Source organism: Phyllopteryx taeniolatus, chromosome 3, assembly GCF_024500385.1.
Source record: "Phyllopteryx taeniolatus isolate TA_2022b chromosome 3, UOR_Ptae_1.2, whole genome shotgun sequence".
Classification (NCBI taxonomy): domain Eukaryota; kingdom Metazoa; phylum Chordata; class Actinopteri; order Syngnathiformes; family Syngnathidae; genus Phyllopteryx; species Phyllopteryx taeniolatus.
The window spans coordinates 1,665,388-1,693,255 of NC_084504.1; the positions used below are offsets into that span (position 1 = coordinate 1,665,388).

Sequence of the window (27,868 nt, forward strand, 5' to 3'; positions counted from 1 at the left end):
AGGCACAGACACAGTTACCAATTTCAACGAAGTACGTTCTGTCCTTGGGATACGGCTCGAACCGGTTTAGAGCAGTACCAGAGATTCCCACCCAGACTTCTAACCTCTGTAGTAAGATCTCCTGGTTGACTTTGTCAAAGGCAGCGCTCAGGTCCAGCAGAACTAAGACTGAGACTTTACTCAGATCTGTGTTCAGTCAGATATCATTTGTTAACAGCAGGCTTTTTAGATGCCCTGATACCCCCTAAAAATAAAAGCAGTCTGCTGTGCTATTTTGGTTTATTCCATGCTGAACTTTCTCACACATAGATTTTCCACCCAATGCAAAGAAAGAGGAAGTAAGGCGGTGCTGAAAGCCCCTTGAGGCACAACACAGTCCTCAGTACGAAGAGAAGGGGAAGTGTAAGCACTAGCAGAGTTCTCAAAAACAAGTTAATTCATAATTCCCTTCTAAACAGGTAAGACCTTCATCACTCTTTTTGTCTTTTTGAGTCTGAATTAGAGTCACATTGTTCATGTGAGACTAAGCTACATCATACAGACGTTAAAATGATGTATGATATAATTTTTTATGCGTTGTGTACTGTATAGACTATAAAAAATAGCACTTGTATTAGCAGCAAAAATTGTACTGAAATTGCAGCTGTGAAAAATTACCAGAAATAGCTCTATTATTACTATTAAATATAAGTATTTTTAGAATATTCACATTATTTTTTCCTCCTGTTGTTTGTTCCAATTATTTGTCAAAGTTCAAATGATATATTCTATGTATAATAATGCATTAGCTGTTTTCACAATTCGCCTTGAAGACTTGCTGATAAGTTAAGAAGCAATTTTGACCTCAAATAATTCAATAAACATTTGGAGAAACATTTCCACATTTGACCAAATCCTGACGTATTGTGTTCTAATAAGAAAACTATAACATTAAATGCCCAAAATGTATTTGAAAGACAGTTTCTGTTTGTAAACTTGGGAGGAAAGACAGGAAAAGAGTCAGAATCACTTCCCTTATGTGTGACTGTTGATTTGTGAAGACAAACTCAGCATATAACCGCAAAAACACGTTTTCTCTGTGCATTCTGATGATCTTGTAACATGTCTTAACAGAGCCATCACACGATGACCCACGGCTGCCTCAAGTGTTTAAAGTACACCATGTGTGTCGCCAACTTTCTTTGTTTTGTACGTATGTCTCAATGAGCCATCTGTTCTGATGCTGTGATGGCACAAACGTGCCAGATGCAACCCATTTATGAAAACAACTTAGCCTACTAAGTTCATTATATTAGTCTTTTTTATTATTCATTAGTGGCATGTTTGTAAGTGTACCTACTTAATACTAAATTATTTCACTAAATACAACTCATCTATTCCAGGGTCAAACTCTAAGTGATCATAAAGCCTTAATTAACAGTACAAGCATTTTTTTTTTTAAACATTTAAAATTATTACCCATGATATAGGTTTAAAGACTGCTGTTAATTAAACATTAAAAACAATAGAACCTTAACTTTAATGATGAGAGACAGACAGGAAACTGCATAAAAGGGACATACATTGACTTGTACATACTGTAAATTGTCCCATCAAATTTGGAATGAAACAACCGAGTAACTCTAGTGTGAGCTGCCAATCTTTGAAAATGAGTGTGTGAGGAAGCCATTCTGAATTTTGTCCCAATGTAACGTGATAGTTCGGCTAATTTACATAATAAAAAGTAAGCCATTTAACAGTTTTGATCGTACTCTGTGTGTTGTGCTCCGATAATCTCAACACAACACACCAAACAACAGATTCCGTTCCACCACCGATCTAGAATCTAGTTTTCCAAGATAGAAATCCCGCATGATCAAACAACAACAACAAAAAAAGAAACATGGCAATAACCGGGAAACACAAGACGCAACATGAAAGAGGACACACAAGCGGAGGAAATAATGGCAACCTTCGGACTATTTTTTATGAAAAATTCCCAAATAAAAAAAATTTAAAAAGTAAAGACTGCAAAAACTTGGCAGAGATATTGAATATACACTGTCGGGCTTCCCACAGCTCCACGAGATAGTCCTCCATTTCTGAGGTCTACTGGAATCTGCTCTTTCTTGAGCTCAGTAAATGAATGCCAAAAACCAAAGAGAATCTGCTGTTTAGAAAATTATGTAGCATAAGTCAGTACAGGAACTAAAAGCATTTCTACTGAATATGTGCTCCCTACTGAAATTATTTTTCTGGGGTGTCAGATGTCTGGCGTGGCAGTGCTAGGCTTTGGCGTGTACATGCTGATGAACTTCAAACTGACTGCACTCACACCTTCCTTGGCCAACTTCAATTTAGCCAACATGTTGCTGATCAGCGGCATCATCATCTCGTGTGTTTCCTTCCTCGGCTTCCTGGGAGCTCTGAAGGAGAACCGCTGTCTCCTGCTGACGGTACCAAACACATGCTAGATATATATATTTTTTTGTTTTATTATGCAGATTTGTTTTAATGGGATAAAATAAAAACTGCTTGGGCACCAAACACCAGTACAGTGGACCCCAGCTATTTGCAGGCGATAGGGACCGTGCCGGACCGTGAAGAGCGAATATCCGCCCATATATTTTTTTAAACCACACTAAATATTGAATAAGCGGGGATATACCGCAAATAAGTGTCCCCACCCCAAAAAAAAATTAATAAATCCACGAATAGGTGAATCCGCGGGTGCCGAATCGCTAGTATGCAGGGGTCCGCTGTACTGTTGAGTTTGTCCTTATGACTGTCCTGACATACAATGTTCTGAGGTTATGAAGTGTGTTCCATGTGTTCCATGTCGCATGTTGTTTAAGAGCTAGATAGCGCTGGCTAAACTTTTATGCTATCAAACAACGTGTTCCCATAGCTTTCCAAACGTTGTGAACCGACAACAAAAATTCCTGAAAAAACTATGATTTTGAACACTATAAAAATTTTAGTTTTTAGGCTTGCATGAGAAACAACCCATACCATGAATCTTTCTTGTAGCCGACAACATCAAACAATTCTCTTAAATAAGGCCATGCTTGGGGAATATCATCCCTATCCGAATCTGTTGCCAATGTCATTTTTAATGCTCCCCGTTTCACATTCCTACACGTCGCTGCTGTACCAGTTTTTTTCCTATCCAAAGTTCTCAGTCAGTCAATCAAGATACGACTGACTTTACCACTCTCTATTTACAGTACATCTTTGTTTACATCGTGTCGTCATTTGCAGAGGTTGAAAAAAGTAATGACGATGAAAGCAAGGAGTACAACATTTCCAAATGTACAGCGCAAAAGTAAGAAGTCAGAAAAATAATACTAAAGTACAGATCTACTTAAGTACAGTAAGTATTTGAACCTTTGACACTTCCCACCATGACCTGTGCGCAAATTATCTGATTTGACTCTTCTACAGTCAAATCTTTGATCCTCTTGCAGAAAAATATCAATATTTGTGTCAGGTTTTAGATTAGAAAAACATTATCTCCCGACATCAGTAAAGTTAAGCCAACTGCAAAGCAGAAATTGGACAGATTATCCATTATATGTCGTTGTGTGCTTCTTCCATGCAAATGCATGCAGTTGAATGCCATTAACATGCGTGTCTGTGTCGATTGTCAGTTCTTCCTGATGCTCTTCTTCCTGCTGCTGGTGCAGCTGACTGCTGCATGCTTGCTTCTCCTCTACGAAAAAGATGTAAGGCCACACCTGCAACACTTTCTCACTTCACTATGGTGTACCAACAATTGTTATGCCAATAATCCACGCTTCACCTCATTAGATTGCTGACTGGGGAGAGCGTGATCTGAACGACGGTTTAAAGGAAGCAAAAGGGAAAAATCCTGGGGAGTTCCGCAGTGAGTGGGATCTGGTTCAGAAAACGGTGAGATACAAACCAGACAAAGTAACGACATACGAAGCTGTGTCAGAAAAGCTACGAGACTAGTACCAAGATATATTTCATGCCCAAACAACAAAGTACGGGTTTTCCCCTGCAATGTTGGCCAGACGATTAACCGGCATGTCAACAAAGAGATCCTGCGGCATTTGTTTCGTTCAGCGCTTTAGAGAGAGAGGACAGAGTTTTGAAGACATGGACGACATCAGGATGGCTGTGATGACAGAGCTATGGAGAATTCTTGAAGAATCGTTCCAGGAGTGCATGAATGTGTGGAAGCGAAGCCTGGCAAAGTCTGTTACATTTCAAGGGGAAAACTTGTAATTTATAGTTTGGATATGAAATACATCTTTTGTGACACCAGTGCTGGAACTTTTCTTATACACTTCGTACCTCAATCATTCTCAAGAGTGGTACATGTACCACTAGTGGTACGCCAGCTCCCTCTTGTGGTACACAAAAGAATCACTACCTAAGGTAGTTCAGTTGTAGTTTTAAATGAAATACGCTGTACTGCATTTTATTAATAGATTTAAGCACAGTGTTAGTGTTCAAACTGTAATGTTACAGTGGCTTACAGTATTTAAGGGAAGAAAAAAAAAACACTCCCAATTTTGATGAACACTAAGGCCTACTTCACTGCTGTATTCTAATGTTGCTCATTATGGTGGTATTTGGAGAATTTAAGTATTTTTTTGTACACTGAAGGACGTAATCTTTTGATCCCTCACTGATTTTATAAGTTCACCCACTGACACAGACATGAACGGTCTATAATTTAAATATGTTTATGTTAACAGTAAGAATATGTAAAAAAAAAATTAAAAAAAAATCACGAAGATCACATTTAAAAAAAGATTCAAATGTATTTGCATTTCAATGAGTGAAACAAGTAATAGGATCCCCTACCAAAACTAAAGAATTCTGGGTCCCACAGACTTGTCCTCTCACTTTATGAAAGTACTCCTAATCTAAACTCGTTAGCTGTATGAAAGACACCCATCTCAATTTATCTGTATAAAGACCCCTGTCCACAGAATCAATCAATCAGAAACCAACCTTTACATCATGGGCAAGACCAAAGAACTTTCTTAGGGCATTAGGGACAAGATTGTAGACCTGCACAAGGCTGGAATGGGCTATAAGACCATTGGCAAGAAGCTGGGTGAGAAGGAGACATGTTGGTGCAATAATTAGAAAATGGAACAAACATAAAATGACCGTAAATCTCCCTCAGTCTGGGGCTCCTCGCAAGATTTCACCTTGTGGGGTATTAATGATCATGAAAAAGGTTAGGCATCAGCCCAGAACTACACGGGAGGACCTTGTTAATTATCTCAAGTGAGCTGGGACCACAGTCACCAAGAAAAACATTGGTAACACACTACGCCGTAATGGATTAAAATCCTGCAGCGCTTGTAAGGTCCTCCTGCTCAAGAAGGCACATGTACAGGCCCGTCCGAAGTTTGCCTATGGACAACTGAATGATTCAGAGAATGATTGAGGGAAGGTGATGTTGTCCGATGAGACCAAAAACAAAGCTGTTCGGAATCAATTTGACTCACCATGTTTGGAGGAAGAGGATTTCAGACTATGACCCCAAGAACACCACCCCCACCGTCAGGCATGGAGGTGGAACCATTATGCTTTGGGGGTGTTTCATTGCAAAGGGGACAGGTCAACTTGACCACATCGAGGGAAATATGGATGGAGCCTTGTACCGTGAAATCCTGGGTGTCAACCTCATTCTCTCAGCCCCAAAACTTAAAATGCATCCTGGATGGGCCTTCCAGCACGACAATGACCCATACAACACAGCCAAGGAAATGAAAGAGTGGCTACAGAAGAAGCACATTAAGGTCACGGAGTGGCATAGCTAGTCTCCAGACCCTAAATCCCAGCTTTGAGTTGATGTTGAACTTCGAGTTGCCAAGTCACAGCCTTGAAACCTTAAGGATTTGGAGAGGATCTGCAAAGAGGAATGGTCCAAAATTCCAAAACCTGGTGATCAACTACAAGAAATGTCTGACGTTTGTACTGGCCAACAAGGGGTTCACCACCAAATACAAAGTAATGTTTTGATAAGGCTCAAATACTTAATAATTTGAATCTTTTTTATGTGATCTAGATTTTCTTTTTGATATTCTCTCTCCCTGTTAAAATACACCTACCATTAAAATTATAGCCAGTTCATCTTTGCCAGTGGGTAAACTTACAAAATCAGTGAGGGATGAAATAATTATTTCCTCCACTGTAGGTGACACTTGGTTTAAAAAAAGTTTGACAACCACTGACATATCTAATGAATTTACAATGGAATGTTTTGTTCCAGTTTGATTGCTGCGGGGTGTACAATGTGTCAGACTGGGGAGACAATGTGCCTGAATCTTGCTGCCTTAAAGATTGTACTGGGCCACCACATACGCCACAATACAGATCGACGGTACAGTAGATCTACACACTGACCAGTGTGTGCAGTCTGACGAGATCCACATATATGTGCTCCACCCACTCCCTCCTCAGTTCAGTCCAAATAGTTTGCGATTGTTTTGCAGGGCTGTTTGGACAAACTGAGGACCTGGTTTGAAGAAAATTTCCTAAGCACTGGGATTTCCGTCATTGTCCTCTGCATTATTGAGGTAAAAAAAAAAAAAAAAGCAAAAAGTATATATAAAAAATGTCATTTCTCATATGTATAAGAAATATCACAAATAAGCTTCAAGAAGAACAGATTTAATCAGCTGCATTAATTGTCTTGTCATTTTTATTGTTTTTGCAACCAAACTAGTTGGCTAAGCTGATTCAAACTGATAACCCTGCCAAGCTAAATTTTCTCTGCACAAAAGAGCTGACTGAACAACTGTAAGCAAGCTCGCATCTTACATATTAATAAGGCCTGTAAAATACAGTCAAGTATGCCTTTTTTGACAATTGACAGTTCATGAAAGGGCAATACTGTTCGTGTTATCGGAATTTAGGGGAAATTGTAAGTTCAAAAATGTCTATTAACAGGAGAAAGTATGATCCATCAAGCAGGTCCATCACATTGTAGTGGTACACACTACTTTTTCTGCCGGATGTGCAGGTCCAGATGGTGAAAGCTAAGTCAGCACTAAGTATAGCGTGACAAAAGTTAACCTAACTGGAATTCAAGTCTTGAAGAGTGGCATTTTATTAAAACAGAAGAAATTCAAAACATAAATGCCTTATTGACAGACAGCATGGCTTAAACATAGTTAAAACCTACAACACGGATAATCATGTTCATTTTTGTTTTGTTTTGTTGGCAGGTCTTGGGAATGTGTTTCGCCATGACACTGTTCTGCCACATCAGCAGATCTGGACTGGGCTACAAGTTGTAGAAGAGAGCAACAGGTTTTCGTTCAAAAGTTAGTTATTGTTCAGTTAAGTTTTTAAAATACGAATGAATTGGCTGAATAAGATTGTTCATGAGTGACAAAAAACTAAACAAAAAATCATGACACTTCCTACACGTAGCTTTGATTTTGCCCAGTTTATTCAATTCAATATATTGTTCTTTCACATTTATGTCCATCCATTCTCTGTACCGCTTATTGTCACAGATCACATTTACTGTAAATGTACCTAAAATAAATCTCCAGTTTGTCTCCAAGCTGACACCATTACCAAGTCACTGAAAGTACTTATTTTTATTGCCAGAAAAGTTTGCTTCCAGCTATTTTCATTCTTTAGAAATCAGCAGAAAACGGGTTGTTTTTGATAAAAAATTTCAGGCAGAATTGTAACGATGACTAAGATTTTTTGCTTTTTGTGACACCTCAAACTATAAAACAAAAACAAGACTGAGAAAGGGCTTTTGATTGCAAAATAGTTTATTTACAGATATATAACTAAGAAACATGTCGTGAGCCACGCTAACTCACTGCTTGTCTTTTTTTCCATGCTGTTCGCCATTCACTCCATGAATTGCGTCATCTTTTCTCATAATCGTGACACACATTCTACATACTGAGTGTGAGGTGCCTAAACTTAGACATCCATGTTGACATTTCTCTCTCATAATCGACGTAACAAACTGCGATTCAAAGCATAATCTTTATCTTGAACTCAAAAACTGTGCTGATCTCAAATCCAAAGCGATGCAAAGCTGCCATGTACAGGGATCTGTTAGTCATCGCAGTGATTTACAAACCGGAATTTCAGAAAAGCTGGCTAAGACCCTCTTCCACCTCTCCCCATTGAAAATTTTACTTGACGAATATATACAGGCGGCATGGTGGACGACTGGGTAGAGCGTCAGCCTCACAGTTCTGAGGACCTGGGTTCAATACCCGGCCCCGCCTGTGTGGAGTTTGCATGTTCTCCCCGTGCCTGCGTGGGTTTTCTCCGGGCACTCCGGTTTCCTCCCACATCCCAAAAACATGCATTCATTGGAGACTCTAAATTGCCCGTAGGCATGACTGTGAGTGCGAATGGTTGTTTGTTTGTATGTGCCCTGCGATTGGCTGGCAACCAGTTCAGGGTGTACCCCGCCTCCTGGCCGATGACAGCTGGGATAGGCTCCAGCACGCCCGCGACCCTAGTGCGGAGAAGCGGCTCAGAAAATGGATGGAATATATACACATCTGTGGCGTTAAATGGTTGGGATTCCAGTAGATGAATATAAACGTGCCACATTGTAGGTAAATGACACTCATGGCTTAGTATTCAAAGAGCTGTAAGTGGCGAGTGTGAAATGCTGAGGAAAAAATACGCTTCCTGTCCCACTACGGACTGTCTCCAATTTGTGTTATGCCCTATTATGTACTGTCAGGTTGTGCTGCGTTCACAGTTTTACTACAGCCGACTAGGTTTCTCATCCGCCAGGTGACTGGCGTGGCAATTTTTCTGGGACAATTTAAAGAATTGAACGGACATCCACACCAATCATTTGCTCACCCAGTTTTGTCCATGGCAGGTTAAAAGGGTTGCCGTGGCCTTAATTCTGGATAAGTTGAAAAATGCAATCAAATTAACCAAAATACAATGAAAGAAGCTCAAGTAACACAGATGAATTTATTTTTAAGAATAAATCTTGAAAAAAAAAAAACTAAGATTTTCAATACACTTTAAAATTATTTTGTTCTCTTTGAAACCATCACACAAAAATAGAAACTTTTTTTGTAATTAAAAAACAATGAAAACAAAATGTAACTGTACACAGCAGAATATACCATTTATTGCAAACTGAACATCCCTGGCAACCAAAAAACTGAAGTATTGCAATTCACCTACAGATATGAAAAAGCCTATTTTGATACAACCCTCCTTTTCTCCTCCACTGTTGTTTTTTTTTCCTGTTTGAACATAGACACAAAATAGTCCTCTGCTAAATAAAAAACTGTTACATTTCATAGAAAACCTGGACTGACATTGTTATTGTAAAGTATTGCTCATCTTGGATTATGGACATTTTTAAAAGCAGCCATTTGTATTCTTGCCATTTCTGAAAGACAAACTAAACACTATTACAGTATTTTAATGTGATGTCATTTACAAAATCAAGTGTAAAGTCACAGATAAACATTTCAGGTTTACTTAGTGCTCAAGATGTTGAGAGCAAATGCCCTGGCAAAAGACATATTTCAAATTAAGAGTACGAGCAGACAGTACCAATAGCGTTCAAGAGCATTCGTTTGTTTAGGTTGTAAAGAGTGATCAACATCACACGTACACATACAGTGGCGAGAAAAAGTGTTTGCCCCCGCCCTGATTTATTTTTTTGCATATTTGTCACACTTAAATGTTTCCCATCAAACACATTTAAATTAGTCAGATAACACAAATAAACACAAAATGAAGTTTTTTTATTATTGAGGGAGGAAAAAATCCAAACCTACATGGCCGTGTGAAAAACTGACTCAAGCATGAACCACCTTTTTAAAGGTCATGGCACAGCATCTCAATAGGATTTAGGTTGGGCAGGACTTTGACTAGTTGTTTTTTTCCCCACCCATTCAGAGGTGGACTTGCTGGTGTGTTTTGAATCATTGTCCTGTTGCAGAACTCAAGTTCGTTTCATCTTGAGGTCACAAACAGAGGGCTGGACATTCTACTTCAGGATTTTTTGGTAGACAGCAGAATTCTTGGTTCCATTTATCATGTGAGGCGTGCAGTTCTTCGGATGATAATGTGAGGTATTTAGTGACCTCTTGGATGAGTCGTCGCTGCGCTCTTGGGGTAATTTTGGTCGGCCGGCTACTCCCGGGAAGGTTCGCCACTTCTATATTTCTGCCATTTGTGGATAATGGCTCTCACTGTGGTCTGTTGGGAGTCAAACCTTTAGAAATGGCTTTATAGCCTTTTCCACACTAATAGATCTCAATTACGTTCTCATTTGTCCCTGAATTTCTTTATATCTCGGCATGGTGTCTAGCTTTTGAGGATCTTTTTGTCTACTTCACGTTGTCAGGCAGTCCTATTTGAGTGATTTATTGATTGAGAAAAGGTGTGGCAGTATTAGGCCTGGGTGTGGCTAGAGAAATTGAACTCTGGTATGATAAACCGCAGTTATGTTTTAACAGGGGACAATCACTTTTTCAAAAAGGGTCATGGAGGTTTTTATTTTTTTCCCTCCCTTAACACATTCACTACCATTAACGGCTTTAGAAGTCAAATAGCCATGTTAACTGGGAAGGCTGGCAGTGAAAAGTGGGAAAAAAAATAAAAAATAAAAAAATTTGAAAACTGCATATTGTGTTTACTTGTGTGGTATTTGACTTATATTTAAAATTGTTTGATCATGGGAAACATTAAAGTGTGACAGACCTGCAAAAAAAAAAAAAAAAAAAAAAACGAAAGGCAAACACTTTTTCACACCTCTGTATAGGCTAAAACAGGCTAAATTATTGGTACCCTTCCTTTAAAGAGCCACAATAGTCAATGAAATACCTTAGTTACTGAAATTAAATTAAAACCAGGCATTGTTTTTGTGGTTCAGTTGTTTCTGTTTTTTTTTTATTTTTATAAATACTAATTGAAAGTACAGTTTTTTTCCCCATCAGTATGTTTAAAAAAATAAATAAATAAAATTGTTTGATTCAAAATGTCTTAAAGAATACATAATGAAACGTAAAGTATTTTTTTAAATCATGTTCTTAGAAACAAATCTTTTGGGCGATTAAAAACAATGCCAGACTTTAAGAAGTTAATTTTCAGTACATTATTTTGACTTGACTTTGTCAGTTGAGTAATTTAGTTCCCCCCCCCCCCCCCTTCCTTTTAATGCAAGCATACCGACAATTTAGCCTGTGTATTTAGTTCACCTAAAAAGCTGCAAGCACAACACAGCAACTGCAAAGACGTTAATAAATAAAAGAAAGACCAAGTCTCTCCAACCCTGGTTCACAAATACCCAACTTAACACCACATCAAAGGTTATTTCCCAACCACGAATCCCCATTTATACGTGGAATGGGTAAGCACATAGGGTACCCAGCCCCTAACTGCAATGTTTATGAAAATCCAAATGACTGCTCGCAAGTAATCTTATTGTGTTGGAAACACCCAATGCTATCAAGATCTGCTCTCTCACAGTATAACAAAGCAGAGTGAGTTTACAGAATCGTCAATCCCAGGTCGCAAAGTTTATGGTTCAATTAGTCATAAAACAATTGTGTATTGGTGCTGTATCTCTCGCTATGAAAGTACATTAAAATGGCAGAATTCAAGCCTATAGCCATCAACAAACCAATCACCATCAAAACACTGCTCTGTTCTTCCGATTTTCACATTGTCCTGCAAGAAGATGACGAGTTTGTAGATACTGTCACAACAAGAGGAAAGGGGGGAAATAAAGTGCAGGCTCCATGACTACACTCAAATACCACCATGCGTTAGTTCACTGGTGTCAAACTCTAGGCCTTGGGGCCTGATCCGGCCCACCACATCATTTAATGCGGCTCGCTTAAGAAAATTATGTGCATCTACTTCATGTAACTTGGTAAAATCTGTACCAAAATGGCAAATTGTCTTCACTTTTCACTTTTATCCAGCTTGTTGTGTATATGTAATAGGATGAGCGGATTATACATTTATATGGTTTCACAGTCATAACAGCCCTCTGAGAGAATCCATAACTACAATTTAGTTTTTGAAAAATTCAGTGAGACACCTCTGCTTTAGTTATAGATATGCCCAGTCTGTAATGTTATTAGTATGGCTGCTACTTACAGGCTTTCTAGTTAGCGCCACTCACACTGAGAAGGATAAACCAAAATTAAAAAGCAGAATCCAGAGCAATGTGTGCATGCCAGAGTACACAATTTAACAGGGCAACCATACTGTAATTAAGTGATCTAAAATATGACGTATTTTTTCTATTTCCATTGTATCACTGGGATTGCTGCATTTGACACTTTTTTTTATTCTCCAAGAGTGCCTGCACTCCACCCCTCACCACAGGTCAGCTGAGATAGGCCCCAGCTTCCCTGTGACTGCACAGCATTAGTGGTATAGAAAATGGAAGAATGTGCAAGAACATTGAAATTAATGAATAGCTTGACCTTGTATTTACAAAATCTAGTTGTTGTCACTCTCTGTAACATTGAAACCAAAACAGACTTTGGAATGTTAAAAAAAAAAAAAAAAATGTCATCGATTCAAGTAAATTACAAATATATGCTTAACTATGTTGCTTACGCCCAATTAACCACAGCTGAACTCTCATCTGTATGAGCAACCAATGACAGTTTAAAAAAAGATAATTGGGCTAAACATTAAGGAAGCCCTTGAAGTGCCAATAACAAAAAAAAACAACAAAAAAAACAAACAAAAAAAAAAAAAGTAAATCTAGTAATTTCCACTGCTGTCATATATTAGATTACACCGAGAAGCATCTCTTGGCATGGTTCAAGAGACAAAAGGACTCAAAATCATTATTTGTCTGCCCTGTGCACTTCACGCCATAAGGGAGCATAAGACCGATTTATGAGATTCTACAAACAGACATGAACGTCACACCTAACAAATACTGGGTCAGACATTCTGGGATGTTTGGGAAACACACGGATGGACAAACTGGGTAGAATATCGGTCACATGGAAAAGCGTTTCAGAAGTACTTTCTGTGAATTTCAACACTTCACTTATGCAAGCACAATCTTTAAGGAATGTTCTGGCGAGCTGTACCCAACACAATCACTTCCTCTCCAGTTATTACTTCCAACTACTGTTTGTCCAATTTCCAAGCACTGTTTCAAAAAACACCAACAGTTGAAATAAGCGCAAAAAAAAAGAAAAAAAGAAACTTCCTCAGTGACTTCTTAAGAATGAAGTCAATGTCCGTTTGTTTGATTCACTGTCACAAGTCACTCCTGTGTTACACAATCATTTAAGATATTACTGCATCATTCATCAATTAGTGTATTGTTTATTTGACACAATAAGTCTGAAATTGAGCAACGGTGATTACTTTGTTAACTCTTAACAGAATTTGACTTCAACATTTATTGCTCTATTGTTTTCCAGGCTGCTAAACCATGTGTGGAGGCATAAAAATCTAAATGCTCACATTCAATCTCTCTGGCTTCTAGTTTAGGACTTGTCTTCATCTGTTCATGTGTATTGGTTTGGGTTTATAAAATGAATAAATGTACTCTGCTTTAAATATAAATGTTTTTGCTGTAAAGTAATTGGAGAGACGGAGTTAAGAGTTTCACTGTAAAGTAAAAACTTTTATACACAGTGGTCAAAAGAGCCATGTTTTGAGAATGACCGATTCTGATGTGATGTGAATTCTTCATTATGATCACAGTGATCCTTACAAGATCTGAGCATGTATGAGACAATGCTGCAGTGTTTGTTTTCCATAAAACAATGGACACCCAGTAAGTTAGAGTATCTAATGCCCATTTTAAAGATACTCTTAAACAAACATTACAAACTGCTGATGAAAAAGCTGATGAATCCCCTCCCTGAACAAGCAGGTCTCTGTCATTTGAAGAATGGAAAACAGAACAAAACATTCCTGCAGTGTTTCTGAGTGCTGGAGCTCCAAGGCTCTGAAAGGTTGGTGTGATGAAGTTCTGAAACAAAAGCAGCTGAAGCCTCTCAGAGGCACTGGAATTATGTGGTCTTAAAAAGGGATGCATCCTTTCCACCAAGTGCTGCTTGAATCTTACAGGGGCATCAGTCTCGTGGTGTGGAACAGGAGAGGGTTCAGGTCCTCAGCATGGACGGCCCGATGGAGAGAGGGCTCAGAGCGACTCCGCTCAATTTTTGGCAGCAGGTCCTGCACCTGCTCAATGGCTACCAGGATCTAATAAGGGAGAAGAATATGTACATTAGGTACTTAAGCTATAAAAATGATATTACTAGGTTAAGAATGTTTATTTTTGGCAACAATTAGCTGCTCAATTTGGCAAGAATGTAGAAGTCAAAAGGCAAAGATTTACAATACTAACCAAGTATGGAATGATTTCCCCCTCAATTTCTTTTCTACAAATTCTGAGAGATGCCAACCCATACCATCACTTCTCTGGAACATTATGTATATTTTGTCAGGAACATTTGCATCAAGCCAAAACAAACACACACCACGAGAAAAACACGGAACAGTTTTGATGACAAAATATTGACAGCTATTTCCATAATTAAATTCAAAAAGTTACATTTCCATTGCTTATAGACTCAGGGCCAACAATTTTAAAAAAATTCAAGTATTTGTTTATTTTTAGATAATTGGGGCTTCCACCTCATAAAACCCACAAAATCAAGAATTCAAAAAAGGAGAATACTGTGAAGAAATCAGGCCAAATTTTGTAGGCCATAAATGTTTTAAACTGATTGTAACACACTAATCATCTACTAAACTCAACGCACCTGCACAGGTTTCCCCAGGTGTCATTAAATTGCTTCAGTTTGGTTCAATTGTCTCAGTAGGGTTAAATATGGGGGAGACCATCATTGATACCCTCCATAGGATGGGTAAGCCACAAAAGTTCATAGCTAAGGATGCTGGCTGTTCACAGAGTGGAGTGTCCAAGCATATCAATGGAAAGTCTAATGAAGGCCAAAATGTGGCAGGAGAAGATGCACCAGCAAAAGAAGCTGTGGGCTTCAGCGGATTATCAAACAGAAGATTCAAGAATCTAGCAGAGATCCAGAAAGAGTGGAATGAGGCGGGAGTCTCAGCTTCAAAAACCACCACATTCAGATGAATCCGGGAGATGAGCTACAACTGTCGGGTTCCTCGGGTCAAGCCACTTGAGCCAACGTAGGAAGTGTCTCAACTGGGCCAAGAAGGAGGAGGACTGGACTGTTCACCAGTGGTCCAAGGTCCTCTTTTCTGACGTAAGTAAAGTGTACCTTTCATTCGGGAATCAAGGTCCAAGGGTTCAGAGAAAGACTGGTGAAGAACAGAACCCAAGCTGCTTGAGGTCCAGTGTGAAATATCAACAGTCAGTCATGTTTTGGAGTGAAATGTCCAGTGCAGGTGTTTGTAAACTCTTCTTTTTTTAATCCAAGGTCACCGCAACAGTCTACGAGAATGTTTTAGAGGACTTCATGGTTCCTTCTGCTGAGGATCTGTATGGAGATGCAAATTTCATCATCCAGCAAGACTTGGCCCCTGCCCATACCACCAGAAGCACCAAAACCTGGTTTGATGCCTATGACATCACAGTGCTTGACTGGCAAGCAAACTCGCCAGATCTAAACCCCATTGAGTATATAGGGGGTATTATCAAGAGGAAAAATGAGAGGCACCAGACCCAAAAACAAAGAAGAACTGACAACAAGCATCAAGGAAATCTGGGCTTCCAAAACTCCCAATGCCACAGGTTGATTGCCTCAATGCCATGGCGCAGAGGCAGTGATTAAAGCCAAGGGATTCCCAACCAAGTATTGAAGATTAACATATCATTTTGAAAGTACCATATTTTGATTGATTTAATGTGACCCTAATTTCTCTCTTTTTTTCTACAAAAACTGAGAAGTAAACAGTGATTTCTTCACAGTATTAACATTTTTTGAATTCCTGATTTTGTGGGTTTCATGAGCTGGAAGCCCAAATTATGTAGGAATAAACATTTCTGAGTCGCTTCTCCTCACTAGGGTCGCGGGGCGTGCTGGAGCCTATCCCAGCTGTCATCGGGCAGGAGGCGGGGTACACCCTGAACTGGTTGCCAGCCAATCGCAGGGCACATAGAAACAAACAACCATTCGCACTCACAGTCATGCCTACGGGCAATTTAGAGTCTCCAATTAATGCATGTTTTTAGGATGTGGGAGGAAACCGGAGTGCCCGGAGAAAACCCACGCAGGCACGGGGAGAACATGCAAACTCCACACAGGCGGGGCCAGGGATGGAACCCGGGTCCTCAGAACTGTGAGGCCGACGCTCTAACCAGTCGGCCACCGTGCCGCCTAGGAATAAACAAATACTTGAAATTGTTTAAATTGTGGGCCCTGAATCTATAATCTGAAAGTTTAACTTTTTGAATGGAATTATGGAAATAAACTTTTCCATGATATTAACATTTTTGGAAAGGGTCTTTATGTCTTCATGTAAATGGTGCTGGTGATTAGGTGGGTTTAAGGTGTGTGTGTGTATAGGCGTGGGCATGTATGTGTTTAAATACATATGTACATGTTTACATGTAGGTGCTAATTAAGGTGAATACATGTACAGTTGAAACCAGGTGTTAACATACACTGTTAAGAAAGAAATAAGGATTATCAATTCCTATTTTCTAAAAGCCAAAATGAGAAGGATTTTTTTAGGCAATTTTTCATTACTTTCTTCAAAGTCACAAGTTTACATACAGTGAGTTTACTATGCCTTTTAACAATTTGGGAAAACCCAGCATCATTGGAAGCTGCTGATGGGTTTAGGTTTAACATTTGAGTTAATTAGAGACACACACCTGTGACACACACCTGTGGATGTACAGCGCATCCGGAAAGTATTCACAGCGTATCACTTTTTCCACATTTTGTTATGTTACAGCCGCATCCCAAAATGTACTAAATTCATTTTTCCCCTTATAATTCCACACACAACACCCTATAATCACAACGTGAAAAAGGTTTGGCAATTTTTGCAAATGTATTAAAAATAAAAAAATTAATAACCTTTGTACACAAGTCTTCACAGCATTCAATACTCTGATTTTTGCACACCTATCTTTGGACAGTTACGCCCATTTCTCCTTGCATCACCTCTTAAGCTCCATCAGGTTGGATGAGGACCGTCAGTGCACAGCCATTTTCAGATCTCTCCAGAGATGTTTGATCGGATTCAAGTCTGGGCTCTGGTTAGGCCATTCAAGGACATTAACAGAGTTGTCCTGAAGGCACTCCGTTGTCTTGGCTGTGTGCTTAGGGTCGTTGTCAAGTTGGAAGGTAAACCTTCATCCCAGTCTGAGGACCTGAACACTCTGGAGCAGGTTTTCATCCAGGATGTCTCTGTATATTGCTGCATTCATCATTCTCTCAATCCTGACTATTCTCCCAGTTCCTACCACTGAAAAACATCCCCACAGCATGATGCTCCCACCACCAGGCTTCACTGTAAGGATGGTATTGTTCAGGTGATGAGCAGTGCCTGGTTTCCTCCTCCATGACACCTGGCATTCACATCAAAGAGTTCAATCTGTGTCTCATCAGACCAGAGAATTATCTCTCTCATGGTCTGTGAGTCCTTCAGGTGCCTTTTGGCAAACTCCAGGCCGGCTGCCATGTTGCTTTTACTAAGGAGTGGCTTCCGTCTGGCCATTCGACCATACAGGCCTGATTGGTGGAGTGCTGTAGAGATGGTTGTCCTTCTGGAAGGTTCTCGCCACAGAGGACTGCTGGAGCTCTGACAGAATGACCATCCGGTTCTTGGTCACCTCCCTGACTAAGGCCCTTCTCCCCCAATGGATCCGTTCAGAAGGGCGGCTAGCTCTAGGAGAGTCCTGGTGGTTCAAAACTTCTTCCATTTAAGGATGATGGTGGCCACTGTGCTCATTGGAACCTACAAAGCAGCAGAAATTTTTCGGTACCCTTCCCCAAACTTCAATCCTGTCTCGGAGGTCTACAGAAAATTCCTTTGACTTCATGCTTGGTTTGTGCTCTGACATGCACTGCCACCTGTGGGACCTTACATAGACAGGTGTGTGGCTTTCCAAATCATGTCCAATCAACTGAATTTACTACAAGGGGACTCCAGTTAAGCTGTAGCAACCTCTCAAGGATGATCAATGGAAACATGATGCACTTAAGCTCAATTTTGAGCTTTGTGGCAAAGGCTGTGAATACTTATATACATGTGATTTTTTAGTTTTTTTAATTTTTAATGTGCAAAAATGTCAAAAATAGTTTTCACTTTGTCATTCTGGTGTGTTGTGTTGAATCTTGAGGGAAAAAAATAATTTATTCCATTTTGGGATGAGGCTATAACAAAATGTGGAAAAAGTGAATGCACTGTATTTCAACAAGGCACAACTGGAATCCAGTGCTTCTTTATGTAACATCATGGGAACGTCAAAGGAAATCAACAAAAGACATAATAAACGAAAATAATATTGAACTGTTTGGCCATAATAAGAATCGCTACATCTGGAGGAAAAAGGGGGAAGCTTGCAAGCCTGAGAACACCATCCCAACTTTGAAATACAGGGCTGGCAGCATCATGTCATTGGGTTGTTTTTCTTCAGGAGGGACTGGTGCGCTTCACAAAAAAGATGTGGCATCATGGGGAAAGAACATTATGTGGAAATACTGAAGCAAATTCTCAAGACAAACCAGGAAATTAAAGCTTGGGTGCAAAGGGGTCTTCCAAATGGACAATGACCCAAAGAATACCAAACTGGTTACAAAGCGGCTTAAGGATAAAGTCAATGTTTTGGAGGGGCCATCACAAAACCCTGATCTTAAGCCTATTGAAAATGTATGGGCAGACCTGAAAAGGCATTTGTGAGCAAGGTTCCCTACCAACTTGGCTCATTTACAAAAGTTTTCTAAGGAGGAAAACTCCTACCAACTATTGTGAGAAGCTTGTGGAAGGATATCCAAAACATTTGACTCCAGCCCTATAATTTAAAGGTACCATGATACCAAATACTGCCGGCACGGTGGACGACTGGTTAGCACATCTACCTCACAGTTCTGGGGACCGGGGTTAAAATCCCGGCCCCGCCTGTGTGGAGTTTGCATGTTCTCCCCGTGCCTGGGTGGGTTTTCTCCGGGCACTCCGGTTTCCTCCCACATCTCAAAAACATGGATGGTAGGTTAATTGGAAACTCTAAATTGCCCGTAGGTATGAATGTGAGCACGAATGATAATTTGTTTCTATGTGCCCTGCGATTGGCTGGTGACCGGTTCAGAGTGTACCCCGCCTCTCGCCCAAAGATAGTAGGCACCAGCAGCCCGCGACCCTAGTGAGGATAAGTGGTCAAGAAAAGGGATGGATGGAGGATACCAAATACTAATGAAATGTATGTAAACTTCTGACTTAAAAGAAAGTCACAAAAATTGTCCCAAAAAAACAAAAAAAAATATCCTGATTAATCTGGCATTTAGTAAATACAAATAATTTTGGTAATCCTACCTGACCTAAAACAGGAAAGGTTTAGTCTGACTCAGACAGTGAAAAAAACAACATCTTCTTATATGGTTTAAGTAAACGTCTTGTCTCAACTGTACGAATGTATGTCTAGTAATGTAACAGTTTACTATGTACATATAATTTGTATTGAAGCATGTGCTAAAAAAAAAAAAAAAAAAAAAAAAAAAAAAAAAAAGTTGGATTGTACAATTGCTACTCAAAAACATTTTGTAAAACTATAATAAAAAAATGCAGCAATCTATTCTGCAATCAAACCGATAGTATAAATATTTAATAAACTATATATAATATATTTTAATATTAGTGGCCGCTCCTCTTGGCTGACATATGTGATAACCTATTAGTTCATTTCCGGTTTTCGGACTGTCCTCTGTGTGGCTGTTTATTAGAGTTTCTCCCGAGACATCCACACATTAATTTCCGGTTCATTTTTTAAATTAGATTTTTTTTGTCCTGTTTGGCTGTTAGGTCAAGCAGAATGGAAGCTCTGTATCCCTTTTATGCCGGAACAGTTTTATTGTGTCACAGTGGAGTTTTTAAGATTCCACTGTGGTTTCTTAGTATTATAATTGAATATAATTGAGAATCAGAGTCGGAAACACAGTTTCTAGAGGGTAGAGGGAAGCTAGAACAGGACAAGGACAGGAGAAGCAGCATGCAGGACAAGGGTCGTGAACCCGACTGTACAACTGAAGTGTGGTGGGATTGACGATGTAAATTATGAAAGTCTATAGAAGGAGAGTATGAGTGAGGGGATACACAAGAAATTTGCATATTCATTAGTTATTTGTCACAATAAGTGAGTGGCACCACACCCAGTGAAAGAGTCCTGGGGTGTGTGCCTGCGGACAAATCCAAGTGAATTGACACCGTTTTACATGCACAAAGACTGACAGAAGTGTCCTGTAATTGCTGTGCCCGCACCACGGAGGCTTAGGACCCCACCTATTCAATCGAGGAGCGGGATCAGGGCCAGGGGTCCATCCGAGAGGCGCCCCGACAACTGGCCACCGGTGGGGGCCGCAAGTACCCAATGCCCCCCCCCACACACACACACACGCCCCGCCACCCCCAGGAGGTCAATTCCTTTGTTTTTGTTATATACTGAAGACATTTGCGTTTTAGACCAAAAGATGAATATGAGACAAAAGTTCAGAATTCCAGCCTTTATTTCATGGTATTTAGATGTAGATGTGTTAAACAACTCAGGACAGAGGACCATTTGTTTGAACCCAACCACTTTTCAAGTGAGCAAAAGTATTGGAACAAACATTAAATTAACTTAGTGAATAACTTAATATTTTGTGGCATAACCCTTAATTGCAATAACTGCAACAAGCCTGCAACACATTGACTTCACCAGGCGGTTGCATTCTTCATTTTAAATGCTTTTCCAGGCCTTTATTTTAGCCTCTTTCAATTCTTGCTTGTTTCTGGGGCTTTTCCCTTCAGTTTCCTCTTCAGAAGGTTAAATACATACTCTAATGGGTTAAGGGCCGGTGATTGATTTGGTCAGTCTAAGACCTTCCGCTTTTTTCCCCTAATGAAGTCCTCTGCTGTGTTGGCAGTGTGTTTTGGGTCATTGTCTTGTTGCATGATGAAGCTACTCCCGATTAGATTGGATGCATTTTTCTGTAAATTGCCAGACAAAAAGTATTCGAAGACTTCAGAATTAATTCTGCTGCTACCATCATGAGTTACATCAGAATCATCTTTATTTGTCAAGTATGTTAAAAACACACAAGGAATTTGTCGCTCTAGTACGACAACAGACAAGTCAATTGACAGAGAATACTTTTGAGACAAAGACATAAAAACCAGTCACTGAGCAATAAAAGGTTACCAGTAACGTGGTAATGCCTGTGCAGTTTTTATTATTTATTTAATTTTTTTGACAATTGTGCAATGTCCTCTAGCAATTAGAGCAGTTTGAAAAGACAGACAACAATAGTCCGGTGCTATGACCGTTGCGCAAAGGGCGCAGAGACTTCAAGAAATTTATGCAGTTAAAAGTGACTAATAGTGCGATAATCTGGGATAATGTCAATTGTCCAAATGGTGGAGATGCTACTTAAGCACATTAGTGGCCGGTATTGGTCAACAACAGATATGCAAATAGTGCAGAGTGGCGAGACTCCTACAGTGAGTGCACGAGTAATGTACAATTGGCGCGACAGAGATGTGACAACAATCAAGACAAAATTGGCAGCATGTTACATTTGAATTGTAAGTTAACTGTTTAATAAGTTAATGGCAGGAGGGAAGAAGCTGATGGAATGTCTGCTTGTTTTAGTTTGCATTGTTCAATAGTGGCTACCTGTGGGAAGGAGCAAGAAGAGGTGGTAACCAGAATGTGGAGGGTCCAAGAGGATTTTGCATGCTCGTCTTAGTTCTGGCAGCGTTCCAGTCATCAAGGGTGGGTGGGGGTGTACTAACAATCTTTTCAGCAGTTTTGATTGTCCATTGCAGTCGGAGTATGTCCTTTTTTGTAGCAGCACCAAACCAGACTATGATGGAAGAACACAGCACTGATTTGATGACTGGTGTGTAGAACTGCCTCAACAGCTCCTGTGGCAGGCATTGCTTCCTCAGAAGCCACAAGAAGCACATCCTCTGCTGGGCCTTTTTGGAGGATGGAGTTGATGTTGATCTCCCACTTCAGGTCCCATCAATAAAGACTAGTGAGCCCGTTCCAGAAGCAGCCATGCAAGCCCAAGCCATGAGATTACCTCCACCATTCTTCACAGATGAGCTTGTGTGTTTTGAATCATAAGCAGATCCTTTCTTTCTCCATACTTTGGCCTTTCCATCACTTTGGTAGAGGTTAATCTTGTCCATAAAACTTCGTTCCAAAACTTTTGTGGCTCATCTCTGTACTTCTTTGCAAAATCCAATCTAGCCTTCCGATTCTTTTTGCTGATGAGTGGTTTGCATCTTGTAGTATGGCCTGTATATTTCTTCTCTCAAAGTCTTCGAAATGTGGATTGTGATATCTTCACCCTTGCCCTGTGGAGGTTGGCAGTGATGTCACTGACTGTTGTCTATGGATGTTTCTTCACAGCTCTCACAATGTTTCTGTAATCAACTGCTCTTGATACCCTTGGCCGACCTGTTCGATGTCTGTTGCTCAGTACACCAGTAGTTTCTCTCTTTTCCAGGACATTCCAAATTGTTGTATTGGCTCTGCCCAACGTTTGGGCAGTAGCTCTGATTGAGTTTTACTCTTCTCTCAGCTTCAAAACGGCTTGCTTTTCTCCCATAGACAGCTCTCTGGTCTTCATGTTTGCTTAACAGCAAATGCAGTTAAAAAAAGCACTAATGTTTAAGCAATCAATCTAAATTGCAACACCTGAGCAACTAGAAGCACCCATCAGTCATGTGTTCCAATACCTCTGCTCACTTGAAAAGTGGGTGGGTTCAAACAAAACGTACTCTGTCCTGTGTTGCTTAACACTTCTAGATGTAAATACCATGAAATAAAAGCTGGAATTCTGAACTTTTGTCTCATATTCATCATCACCGTGCCCATCACAGTGTATGAACGCGTTTGTGAATGGGTAAGTGTAAAGCCTCACATTTACCCATTCACAAACATGTTCATACATCATTGCACCACTAAACCACAAATGTACAATAATAATTAAAGGTAAAACAAAATCTAAATACAAGTACTAATCATACACACACGCACAGCGCTCCTAAACTGAGCCTCCCACCAACCAACCAATATTTCATATGCATCCGTGCACATATATTAATACATAATAGATAGCCTACAACATCAAGGCAAAATATTCTAATAATTTTGTAATTGTTTTATTCTTTGAAGCATTATTGCAATGCCTTGATTTTGCCTTGATTTTTAGTGAGTTGAGTACATGCAACTGTACTAATAATTTCTTAAAGGGGCTTAACTAATACAGTTTAAAGATACTAATAAAATAATCACTGAAACTTAATGTATGGAATAATGAACGTACTGGGCCAGTGTAGGTTCTTACATGGCCAGCACAACTTGGCTCTTGGTGGCCCCAGACCCTGAAACCAGAACACTCTCTCTGAATTCTTAAGGTTTACTAGATATTTGTTTTATATTCATAAACAATCAGATGCTCAGTCAGTGCATGCCATCAATCCAACGGCTACACAATAAACAGTAATGTCCCACCCGTTGTATCAGCGTTACATTGTAAGACTACTACTGCTGAAATTGATCATCTGCCTGGAACATGAGCACTGCACAGTAGTGAGCACTGGAATTAGAGAGAAGAATGCACATTGAAATGCAATTTAAATACTTCTATACAAAATAGAGTCATTTACATTTGACTTTTTGTGGCCGGTCGAGGCATTATTAATTTTGAGCATACCATTTTGTAGTGGAAACCATTGACTTTACCTGTGGGAACAGGAGCCTCTCATCACGTTTGAACTTCAGGCAGTCAATGATGAGCCTTTTCATAGATTTTGGTGAGGTACTGTAGAGCTTACTGAGGTCTGGTGACAAGTAACCACGTCCCACCATGAAGATTATCTGGAGAGAAAATCAGTACACTGTTACTGCAATCCTACTGTTTTGAATGGAAAATAATGAACCAGACCAGGTCTTGACTATTCACAGGAAAAAGAAAATCCACCATTCATTATAATTTGGTTCACAATATTAAAGAGTTCAAATAAAGTTTTGTTTAACCTGATCTCTGTTGTTGATATTGGAGTATGGTAGGGTCCCTGACATCAGCTCAAACAGCACTACTCCATAGCCATATACATCAGACTGGAATGTATATGGGTTGCTGTCCTGCATTCGGATCACCTCAGGAGCCTTGGCATACATCATGGAACAGAAAACAAGCATAATGTCAGTTTATAGATAATTTCTGAAATTAATTATTTCTGAAATGACCTTTAAAAAAAATATACCATCCAAAGAATTGATCCACTGGGCTGTTCAACCTGTTGTGAGCCGCTCCACCGTGACTTCACTGTTGCAAGGCCGAAGTCCCCGATCTTAACAGTCCAACCTTCGTGGAGGAAAATATCTAGAACACAATCTCAGGAAATACTGCCACTGACAAAGAGAAAATATGTGATGAACTGTGCGTGATGGAGAGAAAAGTAGTGTTGTCTGGTCAATTAGTCATTTTTACACAGGGACGTTAAAAAATTATGCAAAATGAAAAAGGTGTGACTGAGGTTTGCAACAGGGTTTCCTTGTAAAGTCTGTGGTCAGGTGTCTTGACACGGGATAACTGGAACCACACTGAACACAATCAGTGTGGTTGCTGGTTGAGTAAAAACTACAACTAGACAGGAAAAGGATACTGTTTGATTTCAGGTCACGATGAATAATGTTCTTTGCATGAAGATAACTGAAAGAGACAATGCACACTTAATTTTATAGTAAAGGATCGTAAGCACAAAAATTACAATTTCCTACATAACTGAAGTGTTAGAAAGCCATAGTTTTTGCAGAGGAAAACTTGAAACAGTTTTTTCCTGCCACTTATGTATCAGACAATTTATTTATCCATCTATCCATGTATATCATTTTACACCTGAGAATATGTCCCGGGATCCACATGTATTGAAAAATATGAGTTCCAGCCCTGAAAAATGGAGTCCCAGCAATTTATCATCACGGAATAAAGACAAAGTAATCGCTATATGACGGTTCTTGCTTTGCGGTCCCACTATATTGCAGTTTTTTTATTGCAGTTATTCTTTTATATTGTTTGTACAATATTTCTGTTATCCATTGCTCTCAATGTACAACCCCAATTCCAATGAAGTTGGGATGTTGTGTTAAACAAATAAATACAGAATACAATGATTTGCAAATCATGGAACATCCCAAAGGTGAAAAGGCTAATTGGGAACAGGTGGGTGCCATGATTGTGTATAAAAGGAGCTTCCCTGAATTGCTCAGACATTCACAAGCAAAGATGGGGCGAGGTTCACCTCTTTGTGAACAAGTCCGTGAGAAAATAGTCAAACAGCTTTAAGGACAATGTTCCTCAACGTACAATTGCAAGGAATTTAGGGATTTCATCATCTACGGTCGATAATATCATCAAAAGGTTCAGAGAATCTGGAGAAATCACTGCATGTAAGCGGCAAGGCCGAAAACCAACATTGAATGCCAGTGACTTTCGATCCCTCAGGTGGCACTGCATCAAAAACCGAGAATGTGTAAAGGATATCACCACATGGGCTCAGGAACACTTCAGAAAACTAATGTCAGTAAATACAGTTAGGCACTACATCTGTAAGTGCAACTTGAAACTCTACTCTGCAAAGCAAAAGCCAATTATCAACAACACCCAGAAACGCCTGCGGCTTCTCTGGGCCCAAGCTCATCTAAGATGGACTGATGCAAAGTGGAAAAGTGTTCTGTGGTCCGACAAGTCCACATTTCAAATTGTTTTTGGAAATTGTGGACGTCGGGTCCTCCGGGCCAAAGAGAAAAAGAACCATCCTGACTGTTATGGATGCAAAGTCCAAAAGCCAGCATCTCTGATGGTATGGGCCGTGTTAGTGCCAATGGCATGGGTAACTGACATCTGTGCAGGCACTATTAATGCTGAAAGGTACATACAGGTTTTGGAGAAACATATGCTGCCATCCAAGCAATGTCTTTTTCATGGACGCCCCTGCTTATTTCAGCAAGACAATGCCAAACCACATTCTGCACGTGTTACAACAGCGTGGCTTCGTAGTAAAAGAGTGCGGGTACTAGACTGGCCTGCCTGCAGTGCAGACCTGTCTCCCATTGAAAATTTGAGGCGCATTATGAATCGTAAAATACGACAACGGAGTCCCAGGACTGTTGAAGAGCTGAAGCTGTACATCAAGCAAGAATGGGAAAGAATTCCACCTACAAAGCTTCAAAAATTAGTGTCCTCAGTTCCCAAATGTGTATTGAATGTTGCTAAAAGAAAAGGTGATGAAACACAGTGGTAAACATGACCCTGTCCCAGCTTTTTCTCACGCATTTGTTCAAAGAGGTGAACCACGCCCCATCTTTTCTTGTGAATGACATAGCAATTCAGGGAAGCTCCTTTTATACCCAATCATGGCACCCACCTGTTCCCAATTAGGCTGTTCACCTGTGGGATGTTCCAAACAGGTGTTTGATGTGCATTCCTCAACTTTCTCAGTCTTTTTTGCCACCTGTCCCAGCTTTTTTGGAACATGTTGCAGCCATAAAATTAAAATTTAATGATTATTTGCTAAAAACAAACAAGTTTATCAGTTTTAACATTAACTATCTTGTCTTTGTAGTGTATTCAATTAAATATAGGTTGAACATTATTTGCATATCATTGTATTCTGTTTTTATTTATGTTTAACACAATGACCCAACTTCATTGGAATTGGGGTTGTAGATGGCATTTGAAATGTCATATCAGTTGTAAACATCAGTATCAAGAAAGCAAACAGTTGGTCAAATCTAATATGGAAAAGTCTTACTCCATGCCCTGTGCTGTCTGTCTGGCCACGTCAATCCGCCTCATCGTGTCAAATTTGGTTTCAGAGACATGCAGATGGCGGTAGAGGCTGCTGCCTTCACACCACTGTGTGATGATGGCAAAATTGGGCTTTGTCATGTAGCCCATGAACAACAGGATGTTGACATGGCGGGTTTTCCTGAAGAGATGGGAAAAATAAAAATTTTAAAAAGATACAATTTCCCACAATTTCATGTTTTTGTCATTGCCTCTTTTTAATTTACAAAATACTGTATGTCAGAGTAAACCCACCAGTTTTTTTTTTTTTTTAAGGTTGGTTCTAATCCTAAGTAAACATCTAAAATCTAAGTCTAAAAACAAGTCTAAAATAAAGTAGCACATCAGACGTCTGAACTGTTTACTTATAACTAAAGGTGAATAAACAACTTACCGTAAGACCTGCATTTCATTTTTAAAGGCCTGTAACTGCTCCGGTGTCGGCTCTGTAACTTTAAGGATCTTGATCGCTACATCCCCATGCCACTTGCCCTTGAATACAGTTCCAAACGAGCCAGCTCCTATTCTCTTCTGGATTGTGACTTCCCGGGAGTGGACCTCCCAGTAGTAACTAGAGTCCCTGTAGCCCCCTCGATGCTAAAAGACAACCAATTTGCCAAACTAATTAATAAATTAACCCGTGTTTCTGAAAAGATTAATTGACAAATAATACTGCAAAACATTACATACTACTTTCTTTTTGTCATCTGAAGAGGAGGGCTTTCGTTCCTTATGTTCTGAAGGGGACTTGGGCGGTCTTCTTCCTGGAGAACCTAAAGAAGAAGGTGGGCTGGTGGATGGCTTTGGTGACGGCTCAGGACCTGCAAAAATAAAAGGCAGAGCATTAAGTTTTCGAGTCTAACACATGCAAAATAAACCCCAAT

At 39.8% G+C, this 27,868-nt stretch overlaps 2 protein-coding genes across 6 annotated transcripts in view; one reads left to right on the top strand and one right to left on the bottom strand.

Moving 5' to 3' along the window:
* The first annotated feature begins 318 nt into the window (after positions 1-318).
* Positions 319-7,553, top strand: LOC133474592 (leukocyte surface antigen CD53-like). The gene is made up of 8 exons (XM_061766373.1): positions 319-458; positions 1,114-1,188; positions 2,247-2,435; positions 3,630-3,704; positions 3,790-3,891; positions 6,239-6,349; positions 6,462-6,545; positions 7,197-7,553. The coding sequence occupies exons 2-8, from the start codon at positions 1,126-1,128 to the stop codon at positions 7,266-7,268; spliced, it is 696 nt and encodes a 231-aa protein (XP_061622357.1). The 5' UTR covers positions 319-458; positions 1,114-1,125; the 3' UTR covers positions 7,269-7,553.
* A 1,376-nt stretch (positions 7,554-8,929) lies between these two features.
* araf (A-Raf proto-oncogene, serine/threonine kinase) overlaps positions 8,930-27,868 on the bottom strand; it is a 43,738-nt gene continuing 24,799 nt past the window's right edge. For 4 of the 5 annotated variants that reach the window (XM_061766367.1, XM_061766369.1, XM_061766368.1 and 1 more), the window contains exons 9-16: positions 27,675-27,805; positions 27,379-27,581; positions 26,950-27,126; positions 24,802-24,848; positions 24,400-24,518; positions 24,170-24,301; positions 23,876-24,010; positions 8,930-14,184 (exon numbers count right to left, since the gene is read on the bottom strand). In XM_061766367.1, the coding sequence (XP_061622351.1) occupies positions 14,044-14,184; positions 23,876-24,010; positions 24,170-24,301; positions 24,400-24,518; positions 24,802-24,848; positions 26,950-27,126; positions 27,379-27,581; positions 27,675-27,805 (1,085 nt within the window). In that variant the 3' untranslated portion in view covers positions 8,930-14,043. Of the gene's footprint in view, positions 14,185-20,636; positions 23,730-23,875; positions 24,011-24,169; positions 24,302-24,399; positions 24,519-24,801; positions 24,849-26,949; positions 27,127-27,378; positions 27,582-27,674; positions 27,806-27,868 lie in introns of those variants that run through there. The other variant, XM_061766371.1, reaches the window with a different exon arrangement.

What these genes read in the sequence shown, in the direction of transcription:
- LOC133474592 (XM_061766373.1), top strand. Translation starts at nt 1,126, where the DNA reads ATGACCCACGGCTGCCTCAAGTGTTTAAAGTACACCATGTGTGTCGCC. An exon ending in TCGCCAACTTTCTTTGTTTT is followed by an intron (nt 1,189 to 2,246) that starts GTACGTATGTCT and finishes CTGGGGTGTCAG; the next exon opens with ATGTCTGGCGTGGCAGTGCT. An exon ending in CGCCACAATACAGATCGACG is followed by an intron (nt 6,350 to 6,461) that starts GTACAGTAGATC and finishes ATTGTTTTGCAG; the next exon opens with GGCTGTTTGGACAAACTGAG.